General features: G+C 37.2%; 3 protein-coding genes across 3 annotated transcripts; all 3 read left to right on the forward strand.

Moving 5' to 3' along the window:
* The first annotated feature begins 1,899 nt into the window (after positions 1-1,899).
* LOC128676195 (membrane-bound alkaline phosphatase-like) lies at positions 1,900-7,155 on the forward strand. The gene is made up of 5 exons (XM_053756198.2): positions 1,900-2,367; positions 3,825-4,017; positions 4,170-4,342; positions 4,494-5,145; positions 5,530-7,155. The coding sequence occupies exons 1-5, from the start codon at positions 2,032-2,034 to the stop codon at positions 5,883-5,885; spliced, it is 1,710 nt and encodes a 569-aa protein (XP_053612173.1). The 5' UTR covers positions 1,900-2,031; the 3' UTR covers positions 5,886-7,155.
* A 139-nt stretch (positions 7,156-7,294) lies between these two features.
* On the forward strand, positions 7,295-10,393 carry LOC128676197 (membrane-bound alkaline phosphatase-like). The gene is made up of 5 exons (XM_053756200.2): positions 7,295-7,627; positions 7,833-8,025; positions 8,276-8,448; positions 8,758-9,412; positions 9,749-10,393. The coding sequence occupies exons 1-5, from the start codon at positions 7,295-7,297 to the stop codon at positions 10,021-10,023; spliced, it is 1,629 nt and encodes a 542-aa protein (XP_053612175.1). The 3' UTR covers positions 10,024-10,393.
* LOC128676196 (membrane-bound alkaline phosphatase-like) lies at positions 10,292-14,061 on the forward strand. The gene is made up of 6 exons (XM_053756199.2): positions 10,292-10,432; positions 10,593-10,930; positions 11,028-11,220; positions 11,633-11,805; positions 12,142-12,793; positions 13,177-14,061. Exons 2-6 carry the CDS (start codon positions 10,601-10,603, stop codon positions 13,524-13,526), a joined length of 1,698 nt encoding a protein of 565 aa, XP_053612174.1. The 5' UTR covers positions 10,292-10,432; positions 10,593-10,600; the 3' UTR covers positions 13,527-14,061.
* The last annotated feature ends 79 nt before the right edge of the window (positions 14,062-14,140 follow it).

Raw genomic sequence — 14,140 nt, forward strand, 5'->3', positions numbered from 1 at the left:
TTTAGGAATATTTAAATAACCCATTTCGTGTTTATTTTGCTTTTGACTGCAAATACAAAAAAGCGGGACAAAGCTAATTCTGGAGTGAAAAATCTTAACCTCAGGGGATGTCTGGCAACTCTACCTATATTTGACGTGCGACTCAACACAACGGACCCGATTACACGATAATAATAATACTCACATCGAAAAAACAATACAAATACAAAATAAAGAACTTTTTTTTATTTTTAAATAATTACATTGTACATCTTTCTTGGATTCATTTTGATTAATGTATTTATTTTCGTGCAACAAAGTTATTACAAACAAACAAACATTACATAATGTACATACATAACATTTTAATAAGTTTATCGATACACGCATCACGCACATCGGAATCAGGTGATTCACGTGAGTAGAATTAGTAAGAACACATATTAATTAGCTGCTTTATCGTCAAATAATTTACATAATCAATCAACAAAATAGAGGGGTGCATTATTGATGCACCGCGTTTTTACCATCCACAGCTTCAGAGATTTTGAGCGAAACATCGGTGTTATATTCTTCGACATCAGTGGTACAAGCTTCTGCAAATAATAATAATGGGACAGGACGTTTTCGTAACAGAAATATTGGTTGGAAAACCAATTGTTTTCATATCCCACTATAAACGGGGCAAATATTTCCATCTGGTGGTTCTGGTTTCGATTCTCATAGTGGGAAAATAATAGTAGCAACTGTTTTCACATATGTTTTGACCCCTCAGTTCTCGCCCGGCCCGATTGTTTTCCTATTGTTTCTAAATTGTCTTTATTTTCTCCAGGCTCGAAGGGTGATTTGCTTTTTTCTGTTTGTGTCTCTCTCAGTATAATGCCCATTAACTATTATTATCTACAAAATGTCTCCGAGTTCGCAGGAATCCTCTGGACATCAAGCGCAGCTAAGCTCAAATGGAAAAGGAAAGAACTCGAAATAAACTAATTGATTTCTTAGACAAATTGAAGAGATTTTCTTTTTTTTTAAATAAAAATGCTGATCACATTTATTGTTAGTTTCAAACACACTGTAGTGTGTTCGAAGACGCCCTAATTATTGTCTCAACTAAACCTTGTACCCTTATATGTAGAAAACCTTGGTCGCTTAATCTCGATTTAGATAAACATATCATAAGGCGAAATAAGGGTCTATTTCCTCAATATATATAAACCCTGTTTAACGAATAATTAAAGGAGTTACGAGTGTGATTTAATACGAGTACATCTCAACACACTGTGTTCGGGATATGATAAACATTGTTTTATTGTCTATTATTACTTATTATAAAAATGAAGAAGGGTCAAATTTGTACATTGTATATTTATTGGAAATTTAGATTATATATCAGCAATTTCTAAAATTTTTGTCTGTCTGAACGCATATCACGCGAAATCTAGCAGACCGATTTACTAGAAATTTGGTATATGCCTAAGGTTAACATCTTAGCTGTAGCTAATATTTTCCAAAAGAAATTATTTTATTCCCTCCTTTCTTTATATTAGGGGTTCCCATAGGAAAGTCAAATAATGACTACTGGGTCGGTTTGCTTGACATTCGGAAGGTATCATAAGTACAGCCATAACATCTCACATACTTTTTATTACGGAAAAAATATGAGAGTCCCGTAGGAAAGTCGAGTTATGAAATGCTGGACCGAATTACTTGGAATTCGTACGAACGAAGATAGCTTATATACCGGGTTATTTTACATTGATTTTTCCGGGAAAATTGCGAGGGTAAAATAAATACATTTATGTTGCTCAATGCGCTACTACATTAAAATTGGTCAGCACATCTGCAGGAAACTTATATTCGGACAGTTATATTAACGTAACAACGAAGTATGTAAGTGATGGCAACATTTTTCGAACACCCTGTTACTAACACACTCACCTATCATGCGAGGCGTGCTGCATACATCGTGTTCTGGACAGATACGTAAGGAGATTAGATAGGGTAAGTATAATAAAGAGTAGAGCGGCGGTAGACTCGTTGCAGAATTTGGAAATGTTGTCGAAAGTCCTCGTCCTCTTTCTGGTGGGTGTTGTGGCCTGCGGCCGCCATCCAGAGGCGCCGTCGGGACGGAACACAGCGGCCATCAACACTGCCGAATTATCCTCAGACTTTTGGTACAATGAAGCCAAGGCAGCCATAGAGAAACGCTTCCAGCGCCAACGCGACCCCGACCAGAATGTGGCGCGCAACCTCATTATGTTCCTGGGAGACGGCATGTCCATACCTACCCTGGCTGCGGCAAGAACTTTCAAAGGCCAAAATGCCGGAAAAACTGGGGAAGAAGATGAACTGTTCTTCGAAAGCTTCCCCGGGGTTGGTTTAGCGAAGGTAGGTGCCTGTTTTGTGTGATTTGGTATGCTGAACTTGTTGGGAATAATTGTTTAAAAATGCTGCGTAGGTATTATGTTTTTGGCGAAAACAAATCGATCTGTAGGGTTGAGCTCATCTCAACGTCGTCAAGGTCTTATAAGACTTTAAAAAAAAACTTGACAAAGCTGTAAAGATCCAGGCTCCTAAAGACTAGGCAATAGCCTGGTCCACAATGCTAGCTCAAAAATTTTTTCATACTAAGATTGCCACAATAGAATTGTAAATGACTACTTAGTTACAAGAATTTTGTTTTAGAATATCAGCATAAGTAGAGGCTCGTTTAATTTCAACGACCTAAGCAGACTTCGATTTATCACAGATAACACAGCCTTCCTCAATTAAATATCAGCAGTTCAATTGGTTATGCCAGGCTTACCTGGCAGGCAGGTTGTGGTAGGCACTTTTAATTCCCTCCAACACAACTATATCTTTTATGATTTTATGAGAGCAAAAAATTATTATATAGTGTGCTAGCTACTTCTCCTCCTGAGATAACTTTAATAAGCTTATCATATAGTTGGCTTCGAGTTTACCAACTATTGATTTTGCTTATCCCGTAAGATATAAAGACATGATACCTACTAACTTGTAAACTGAATCTACCCAAATTGTAAAATATAGCCAGCACAACAACAACTGCCGCACTGAAATGATTTTCGGATCAGAAGGTTTTTTAAGCGAAATGTTTTTGAGTGCACTTCCATAAGTCCATAGTCCAAGACTTCCCCAGGTGTAGACTATCCAATGACAGTATCATTCGCCAGTCACACTTCACACACCCCTTTTGTAAGCTGGGGACTGGAATCTAATCCGGCAGATAAGCGTACTGACGCGACGACGTAAAGAACTTTGGATAGAGATATTAGAATTGCTGATTAACGATTTTGTACGTCCATATACCTACTAATTTAATCCTCTACTATTTATATCTATCCTATATACTTTACTTTTTAAATTATTATTTTATTTATTATAATTATATTTAATTTAAATACTTTATCAATTATCTAATTTTTTTTATCACGAATATATTTCCAATTTATATATTTCTAGGTATTGAACGTAATTTCAGAAAATACATTGCAATGAAAAAGATACAAAATAAAAGTGTAAATTGTCTATCTAGCAAAAGAATGCCCCAGTTTCTGTTACCTAATGATTATTCGAAGTAATTTGAGAAAAAAATACATAATGATATGATAATCATTATATAAGTCACAATACCGTGTTAATACAATAAAAAAAGAAGTCTTTCCTATTACGAAATCGTCCATAGATTATAACACCATTAGTGCTCAGATCTTCATCTAAGAAATACTAATAAAAAAACTATATACAAAAACTATATATATACTAATAAAATAGAAATACTACCGAATTGACCTTGCAGTTTATACCGAATTGATCTTTTTCAGACATACTGCGTGAACCAACAAATTCCTGATTCTGCGTGCACGGCGACCGCCTACTTGTGTGGTGTGAAGAACAACTACGGCACCACAGGAGTGACAGCAGCCGTCAGTAGACGTGACTGCGAGGCCTCGCTGATTGAAGCAAACCGACTACAGTCCATCGCTGATTGGGCCCTGGCCGCCGGCAAAGATGTTGGTAAGTGAAATGATTTTTATCTTTCATTTTTCAGTGCATTTTAGGCAAAAAAAGATTTATCAAAACTTTAGGCATTTTTAATTTAGCGAAGTGAAGTTACCCGAGTGAAGCCGCGTGGGGCCATTAGATCAAATTATTTATTCGTGTTATAGGTATAGTGACGACTACCAGGATTACGCACGCCTCTCCTTCAGGAACCTATGCCAAGACTGCCAACCGAGGATGGGAGAATAATGCTGAAGTAATCGCTGATAATCAAGATCCTGAAAAATGTATTGATATTGCACAGCAGCTCGTGCACAGTCACCCAGGCAATAAGTTCAAGGTATTTCAGTGTTTTATTGTGGTTAATACTGGTTAAATATTAGATAGCTTTTTTTTAAAGCTTCTATCGTAATGATCCTGATAATTTTTCTTATATTAATTATTTATAAAAGTAGTTGGAGCATGGTGTCTTTAATCGATTGCTTTTTTAGGTAATTTTGGGTGGAGGAAGACGAGAGTTCATTCCAAATACGATAAGAGATGAAGAGGGTACACGTGGAAGGAGATCTGATGATCGCAATTTGATTGAAGAATGGCAACAAGACAAGGTTGATCGCAATTTGTCGTATGCATATGTATGGAATAGAGAAGAACTAAGGAACCTTTCTGATTCTCTACCAGAATATTTGTTAGGGCTCTTTGAAGGTTCTCATTTACCATACCACTTGGAAGGGGATCCAATATTGGAGCCAACTCTGGAGGAGTTGACGGAAGTAGCAATCCGTATACTGAGTCGAAACGAGAAAGGGTTCTTTTTGTTTGTGGAAGGCGGACGTATAGACCACGCTCACCACGATAACTATGTGCATCTCGCTCTTGATGAAACACTTGAGTTCGAAAAAGCGGTACAAAAAGCTGCTGGATTGTTGCCTGAAGATGATTCACTGATTGTTGTAACTGCTGATCACGCTCATGTCATGACTTTTAACGGATACAGTGCACGCGGAACCTCAGTTGTGGGCTTGTCAGATCAAGCAGATAATAACAGAATGCCCTACATGACCATCTCCTACACAAACGGCCCAGGCGCTCGCAAACAGGTCAATGGTATCCGTGATGACATCAGGCAAGATAGCAACTTTGGTATGTAATAATAAATTAATTATAATATATTAATCGTGGTTTAAGGAAAGCATTATTATTATGTACTTATTGTAAAAGTTTTGAATGAAATAAATAATAATAAAAAAACTTGGAATTAATGTTATTCACCTTCAAAAAAATCTTCAAAAACAATTCAAAAGATTTAAATTTAATTCTTAAATTTAGATTTAAATTTAATTCGAAAGATTTCTGTTGTAAAATCTTTTGAATTGTTTATAAAGATTTTTTTGAAGCTATCATGGATGTCACACTTTTGATTACATAGCTTTTCTTCAAATATCTATCTGCAGATCAAGCTATGTAATCTCATCAATAGTGAATTCAATTGAAAATGTAAAATATTTAGCAATAAATAACTTTCAGGTCAGTGGAGATGGCGTGCGCACGCAGAAGCACCTCTTGGCAGTGAGACCCACGGCGGGGACGACGTGGCGGTGTTCGCGCGCGGGCCGCACTACCGCCTGTTCGCCGGGCTGTACGAGCAGAGCCAGATCCCGCACGTCATGGCCTACGTCGGCTGCATAGGGCCGGGCCTCCACGCGCCAGGCTGTTACGCCGAGAACGCGGAAAATGATGAGAATGACGGCAGCACGGACGGCGATGAAAGCTCCGATAACGCTGGCAGCGGTGCGTCCCCTGTAAACATCACGGGTCTATTACCTCTGTTCGTTACTATTATCAACTTTATATCGTTAACCATATTTTATAGGCAAGATTAAGAAGAAATGATTGTGACGAAATTATTATTATCAAATATTTTCTATGTATAAGTCTGATTAGTAAGCTAGTTATCTTATGATATTAACAAAAAAAAAAACTCTTGTTATTTATTTAAATATTGTCTCAAGAAATTTCTATATGGGTTTTTATAACAAAAAGAGCCAAAAATAAAGTCAATACTTAATATAAATATATTAGAGTTCTGTTATTGTTCAAGTCTGCTCATAGTCTGCTACATACATAGATACACCGATCATTTTATACGCAATGATTTCAATACTTTGCTGTCATAGCTTTCAATATATTCAATGATAGAAGATTAAATAAAACTAATTAATTGCTTAATCTTAGTTGAAAAGTATATTGACGTCAATAAGTGATAAATTTCAATTATCTTATACGTATATAATATATATCTATTCTTCTTATCAAGTGGATTACAAGTTTAATCGGTACAGTTAACAGTAGCACGAGTCGTAGTCGAGGGTACGTTGCAACAGTCAACTTTGATGTTAACTCTAATTTGCGCAGAAAGTTAAAGTTAACGTCAAAGTTAACTGGTGCAAGCCACCTTATAACATGTTTATCTGGATTATTTGTCACCCATGATTACGATGTAATTCCTGAACAGCCCGTTAAATGGGAACCAGTACCTTCCAATCCTTGTTACAAAAACGAGAATTACAGATCCCTAGGCGATTTAAACATTATTTATAGGTACAAAAATTCACTTCACAATATCAAGGAGAGCTCACTTGTGCAATCGGAGGGTTTAATTAGGATTCTAACCCAGAACATCCCGGTCAATGACACGAGCGCTGCTGGACCAATAATAAGGCAGTTGTTGCATTGCATACAAATTGGGGTAGCTATATAATTTGCAATTATCGGTATAGTAGGTGTTTTGTAATGGTTAATGGAACTGAAAACTTGGACTAGGCTTTTAGTTACTAAATCGATATTATTTACGTAACGTTTATTAATAAACGTATACATTATTGGTTGTAGTAAATATAACAAAAAAATACTCGTATCTACTAGGAACACAAAACTTATATTTTAATGTTCCAAAGAAATTGTGCAATTATAGAAACGTGAGATAAATATTACCGTACTGAGAGACTATTGTAAAACATTTTAAAGTTCTGTTGTTTGTTTATAGAAATTACATTTGGGATTATGGAGAACATGCTTAAAATTATATCAGACAAAAGTTATATTAATATAATCATGTCAATAAAACATTTTAGATAAAGTCGACGAAGGAGACATATGGCAGTTTCATTTGCTCACCTAGACGGACACGTGGGCGTCACGTAGTATGCCTATAGCCTATATAAACATTTAGAGATAAGATAGTATAGCTAATAAAGGTAATGCGGCAGTGAGATTAAAGTAGTTTGTAAAAATGTTCTTGAAAGCTTTGATTTCATTACTGATATTCGCCTTGGGGGCAGCCCGCCACCCTGAGGCTCCAGTGGCGAGAGGAAACACACCTCCCATTAACCCTGCTGAATATACAGCGGAGTACTGGATTAATGAAGCCCAGTCTGGGATAAAGAAACGCAGTCAACATGATCCAGACCAGAATGTTGCTCGCAACCTCATCATGTTTATGGGCGACGGTATGTCCATACCTACCATGTCTGCTGCACGAACTTTGAAGGGGCAAAGGGCAGGTAACACTGGCGAAGAAGAGGAACTGTTCTTCGAAGGTTTCCTGGGTGTTGGTTTGGTCAAGGTATGGATTTAAATTTTCAGTTTGTATATTGATATATTTAGTTGGTTACTCACACGCCTTGCAATCTTAAGAAGGTCAGATGAAAGGAAGTGAAAAGGAATTATATATTGAAATAGTTCATGAAGAGCAGTGAACATGCCAAATGGTTCTTATATAAATCGGTTTGAGGTTTATTTTGGTACTAAGTAATTTGATAATTTTGCAGACATATTGCGTGGATCACCAAGTCGCTGACTCTACTTGCACGGCGACCGCTTACCTCTGTGGCGTGAAGAACAACTACGGCACCGTTGGAGTGACAGCAGCCGTCAGTAGACATGACTGCGAAGCCTCGCTTCTTGAGGCTAATAGAGTACAGTCCATCGCTGAGTGGGCCCTAGCCGCCGGCAGGGATGTGGGTATGAAGTCGTTCCATTTTATTGTATCTTGATTTAGTGTGCTGATAATCTAGGTCATAAATATGAGATCTGCTGAATTCAAACGCTAAGAAAAATTAAACGGTTGTAAGGGTAACAGCCATAAATATATAAACGTATAATAATACGTGCGATTTATTACTGATATTGCATATGTATAGATATGCCTCTATATCGCTATTTATGTAAGTTCAATTGTAAGATGAAATTGTTATGGCTTTTTGTTAACTAGGCATAGTGACGACCACGCGAGTGACGCATGCTTCTCCTTCTGGAGCCTACGCTAAAAGCTCTAATAGGCATTGGGAAAATGATGCTGAAGTCTTGTCGGATTCTGAAGATCCAGACAAATGTGTCGACATTGCGAGACAACTAGTACAAATGAACCCTGGGAAACAGTTCAAGGTATTACTTTACACTTTTGATTTTGAACACATAGGTATTATGACATGTAACTTAATAATTTTACTAGTAGTAACTTGTATACAACGTAAAAAATAAGATTTCAAATCTCTACCAAATGAAAGTAACTGAAACTAAACACTTGACTGCCTAGTACATACGACCGCTTGGACGATATTTTTTATTTCAATTGGATTGATTTTTGAGTCATACTAAGAAGGTTTACATTTATTTAGAATAGTTATAATAATTACTAACTACTTACTAAGAATAAAAATCATAAAAATATAATACAAATATGTGTACTTGTAGGTAATCCTGGGTGGAGGAAGACGCGAATTCTTACCAAATTCAACTATAGATGAAGAGGGCCATGTAGGAACAAGATCCGATGGCCGCAATCTCATCGAAGAATGGCAGCAGGACAAGACTAATCGTGATTTTTCTCACTCGTATGTGTGGAACAGAGATCAACTGATGAACCATTTTGACTCTCCACCTGAATATTTGTTAGGTCTCTTCGAGGATACACATATGCAGTACCACTTGGAAGCAAATGCAACCACAGAGCCTACTCTCGAGGAGATGACAGAAATAGCAATCAAGATGTTGAGCCGTAATGAGAAAGGATTCTTCTTGTTTGTAGAAGGCGGTCGCATTGACCAGGCTCATCATGCCAATTATGTGTATCTTGCTTTAGATGAAACACTTGAGTTTGAAAAAGCCGTTATAAAGGCTTCGGAGATGCTGCCTCAAGATGATACCTTGACAGTTGTAACAGCTGATCATTCTCATGTAGTGGCGTTCAATGGATACACCGCTCGTGGAAGTTCCATTGTGGGCTTATCTGATCAACCCGACAGCCACGGAATGCCCTTCATGACTATGTCCTACACGAATGGTCCTGGTGCTCGTGGTACACAAGGCAATGGTATCAGAGACGATATCAGAGAAGAAACTGATTTTGGTAAGTAAACTTGTTGTATGTTACTTTACAAATGCGATTTTAGCGCACTTTATTAAACATCCTGTGTCTACAGTCTTCTATGATGTTAGGATATCTGGTGTTTCTAAATAAAATAGCTATAAATAACAAAAAAATATTTTAAGTAATGCACATTCTTGATTCCCTTCTTTTTTCTTTCCACGCAAAGGTTGTCTGGAAGAAATTGCTTTTGCGATAAGTCCTAAGTTTTGTATTCATTTTCCTTTGAATATTCTTCTGTAAATAGTGCAATAAATAGTTTATTTATCTAGCATGATAACATTAAAATTGCCTTGACAGTAGCTTACTATTTCTTAGGTCAGCTAAGATGGCGTTCCCACGCCGACGTGCTTCTCTATGAAGAGACTCACGGCGGGGACGACGTGGCGGTGTTCGCGCGCGGGCCGCACTTCCGCATGTTCGCGGGGCTGTACGAGCAGAGCCAGATCCCGCACGTCATGGCCTATGCCAGCTGTATCGGCCCCGGCCTCCACGCACCCGGCTGCAACGCTGCCACCACCATACATGTCACAGCTCTTTTATTTGCTTTCGCTTCTCTTGCCAAAATTATATTAACTAATATGATATTATAAATCCATAACTGTCAGTATTGAACTCAGTTGCTGTACCTAAGATTTTTTTATTGATGTACCTATATTTTAAATATTATTTATATTACTGTGATAACAAACAGTAATAATAAAAAAATCATCTCAAATATTACTTCGACCAAAAAAGGGTCAAAATTAAATTTTCACATTGAACACAAATACAAATAAAATTCGAAATTATAAGAAAATAACGGACAACAAAGCCAACCTGAATATTAGGTACTCCTGTCTTGTGTCACATACCTAGTTAATCGGCTGATGCCTTTCTTTTTGTATCGCATATGTGTAAGCTAAATAATATGTTTATGTAATATAAGTATAAAAGTAAAAATAAACGACTTTAGAATTTCTATCTTTGCCTCTGTGTAGTCTTGGTGCTGAGAACTCAAAGGTAAGTTCGATGGCTGTACATAAATAAGTCCGCCTTACAGTTAATGAGTAAGAATACTGAATGTGATAAATATAAGTTGCATTAATTGTACATTATAATATAATTAACGTGATATTAGAAATTTTATATTGTTAAAGGCATATCATTATTTTGAATTTAGAGCCTAGAATGAAGTCGAAAGTCCTGTTTCTCTCTCTACTGGTGGTGGTCGTGGGAGATCATCCAGAACCGCCAGCTGCATTGCGGAATGGACCTCCCATCAACCCTGATGAATACTCAGCTAATTATTGGATCAACGAAGCCCAGACTGCAATCAAAAAGCGCAGTATTCGTGACCATGACGTGGATGTAGCTCGCAATCTTGTCATATTCCTAGGAGATGGCATGTCGCTTCAGACCATAGCTGCGGCTCGAATTTTGAAGGGGCAAAGGGATGGAAAAACTGGCGAAGAAGCGGAACTGTACTTTGAGAGCTTCCCTGCACTCGGTTTAGTGAAGGTATTTTGTTTGTCTTTTGGAATATGATTTCCAACTTCTTTTATCGCTAAATAGTCGAAATATTCTAACAAAAGCTAGATGTATAATTGACTTTCAGACATACTGCGTGAACCAGCAAATTCCTGACTCTTCATGCACGGCTACCGCCTATCTCTGTGGTGTAAAGGGTAACTACGGAACTCTTGGAGTGACGGCTGCTGTCAAAAAAAGTGATTGTAAGTCGTCGGTCGTTGAGGGTAATCGTGTGCAGTCCATAGCTGATTGGGCCCTGGCCGCTGGCAAAGATGTTGGTAAGTGAATCATTATTTGAGAATCATAACCCATTTTCATAATGCAACAGTTATAAATTCTATCAACACAGATAACAAGACTGCGTATTTTTGCACGAGTTGAAAAAATAGTGCCTTCACATTTCTTTTTGACTTGCAAAAAAAAAGTATTTTATTTAATTATTATATTATTTAGAAATTTTATGATAATAAAAAAGAAAGTAAAAAAAAAGAAATTTATGATAATAAAATATATAAAGATATTTTCACCCGTGTATTCACGGGTACTACCCGTGAATACACGGGTGAAAATATTTTTAAATTAAAACAACATTTGCTTCTAAATTCCCTCCACATTGAACAAAAGATACTTATTTTAAATATAGACAAACGAAGCTTGTCCCTAGTTTTAAAATGTTTCTCCATGATCCAGGTATAGTAACAACAACGCGAGTGACGCACGCTTCGCCCGCCGGCAGCTATGCTAAAAGCGCCAGCAGAAATTGGGAAGCCTATGCCAATCGAGATGTAGACTCTAAGGATCCAGTAAACTGCATTGATATTGCGCAGCAACTCGTAAATTCTAACCCTGGCAAGATGTTCAAGGTAAACAGGAAGTCCAATTTCAAATAATTGTGACATATAGTTTTGACTCTAAGTAGTTTTCATTATGTACTTGATTTTGTCCACATTTTTTAACAATTATGATTAATTTATTTGGTTAATTCTCCTGTCCTTTTCCGTACTCTTCAATTAATAAACTTATCGAACAGCAAATTAGGTACGTGAAAAAAGAAGCTTAATTATTTCTGCATTTGTTGCTGTTACATTAACATAGAACGTCAATCTGTAAAGTTTAAATTATAGCGTAGTTTTACAGTTCTAGAGTTCTAGGTACCTACTTTTGATTAGGATTAGATTAAATCTGTTATCGAACTTCAGGTAATATTGGGCGGCGGCAGGAACGGATTTCTTCCAAAAACGACATTAGACGAAGAGGGTATATATGGGAAGAGACAAGATGGTCGCAATTTGATCGAAGAATGGCGGCAGGATAAAATTGATCGTAACGTGTCCTATGCTTATGTGTGGAATCGAAATGAACTGAGAAGCCAGTTTGACACACCGCCTGAATATTTATTAGGGCTTTTTGAAAATTCACATATGAAGTTTAATGTTGAAGCAAATCAGGAGACAGAACCCACACTCACCGAGATGGCAGATATAGCAATCCGTATGCTGAGTCGTAATGAGAAAGGATTCTTCCTATTCGTAGAAGGGGGGCGTATAGATCACGCTCACCACAAGAATAAAGCACATATTGCACTTGATGAAACACTTGAATTCGATAAAGCCGTTCAAATGGCTGGTGAAAAGTTACCCGAAAATGATACTCTTATTGTTGTAACTGCTGATCACTCTCATGTTATGGCTTTCAATGGGTATTCTGCCCGTGGTAGTTCTATAGTTGGCATTTCTGGTCAAAAAGATGCTAATAATATACCATACATGACTCTCTCATATACTACTGGCCGCGGAGCGCGACGACAAGTTAGTGGTGTCCGCACTGATATCACGAAAGAGGCAAAATTCGGTAAACGGAAATTAATTATGTACTTATATCTACTACTCTTTTTATAGGTCAGATTATTTTCTGACTGTTTGTTTATGTATTTATATTTATTTGTGACTTAACTCATGAAATTCATGTGCGAAGTTTCAGAGGAAAATCTAATACATAGTTGGCATAAACAAGCACACCTCATAGACAAAAATGTTTAAATGATTATTCATCAATTATCTGTTGCCGCGGCTCCGCCTATGGTAGCCTCTGTTTAATTTAACTTTGTGTTATTAATTATATCTTTTACATATCATCCGTGTGAGTGAGACAAGTGTCAGACAGACAACACTTTCGCATTCGTAATAAATAAGCTTTTAGAATCCTAGTTTTTTCGATGACTATTTTTTTTTCAGGTCAGTTAATGTGGACTTTCCACGCTGAGGTACCGCTGAAAAATGAGACCCACGGCGGAGACGACGTGGCGGTATTCGCCCGCGGGCCACACTACCGCATGTTCGCGGGGCTGTACGAGCAGAGCCAGATCCCGCACATCATGGCCTACGCCAGCTGCATCGGGCCCGGCCTCCACGCACCGGGCTGTAACTCTGCAACTTCTCCGCGTTTCCCTCTCCTCCTTGCTGCAGGCACCGCAATCTCTGTTTGCATTCATAACTTTTTCGGTGGACGCACCATTGATGATTGCAATGCCAGTATCTTCGTGCGAATCACTGCTGTTTTAATCATTATTATAATTATTCTTTAAATAAATTTTACAGAAATAAGCTTGACAAAACAATGGTTGATTTTTTTCAAGTTAACGTAAATTACTATCATAATTAGTAATATTTTGGAGGCTAATAAATTGGTTTATTCTTAACCATACACAAAAATCAGATATTTATACTGCAAAGCCGCTTGAAGTAGGTATATTACGTATGAGATTGTACCAGTACGTGATACGTGATATTACATAATTCTATACGTGTGATGTTCGTGGGCGTGTGTTGGTCACCAATATACTGTAAACTCTATCAGATAAATAGACGTCATATTACATCTATATCAAGATATGCTGGGATGTCAACTGCATCTATGCCCGCGAAACCTTCACTAATCTCGACTAATATTGTAAGTATTATAAATAATAAAGTGTGCTTGTTTGTCCTTCTTTCACATAAAACCGGAGTAATAAAATGAATTTTAAATAAAAAAATAAGATAAATTGTGCAAGCTCGAATTCGTCAAATTCTTAATCTTATTTAATAATTAAATAATTCTTTCTTATTCGTTTCTTTTGCGGAAATTTACCGATTTTACTTTGGGGTTTCAATCTTCTGGAAATTTTAGTAACCCAAATTTCCAGAAGATTGAATCCCC

The sequence above is a fragment of the Plodia interpunctella genome, chromosome 15 (assembly GCF_027563975.2).
Source record: "Plodia interpunctella isolate USDA-ARS_2022_Savannah chromosome 15, ilPloInte3.2, whole genome shotgun sequence".
NCBI classification, from domain to species: domain Eukaryota; kingdom Metazoa; phylum Arthropoda; class Insecta; order Lepidoptera; family Pyralidae; genus Plodia; species Plodia interpunctella.

Coding starts and splice junctions, on each gene's coding strand:
- LOC128676195 (XM_053756198.2), top strand. CDS start 2,032: ATGTTGTCGAAAGTCCTCGTCCTCTTTCTGGTGGGTGTTGTGGCCTGC. Junction 2,368..3,824: donor CCGGGGTTGGTTTAGCGAAG/GTAGGTGCCTGT, acceptor GATCTTTTTCAG/ACATACTGCGTGAACCAACA. Junction 5,146..5,529: donor CAGGCAAGATAGCAACTTTG/GTATGTAATAAT, acceptor AATAACTTTCAG/GTCAGTGGAGATGGCGTGCG.
- LOC128676196 (XM_053756199.2), top strand. CDS start 10,601: ATGAAGTCGAAAGTCCTGTTTCTCTCTCTACTGGTGGTGGTCGTGGGA. Junction 10,931..11,027: donor CTGCACTCGGTTTAGTGAAG/GTATTTTGTTTG, acceptor ATTGACTTTCAG/ACATACTGCGTGAACCAGCA. Junction 12,794..13,176: donor CACGAAAGAGGCAAAATTCG/GTAAACGGAAAT, acceptor TTTTTTTTTCAG/GTCAGTTAATGTGGACTTTC.
- LOC128676197 (XM_053756200.2), top strand. CDS start 7,295: ATGTTCTTGAAAGCTTTGATTTCATTACTGATATTCGCCTTGGGGGCA. Junction 7,628..7,832: donor TGGGTGTTGGTTTGGTCAAG/GTATGGATTTAA, acceptor ATAATTTTGCAG/ACATATTGCGTGGATCACCA. Junction 9,413..9,748: donor CAGAGAAGAAACTGATTTTG/GTAAGTAAACTT, acceptor ACTATTTCTTAG/GTCAGCTAAGATGGCGTTCC.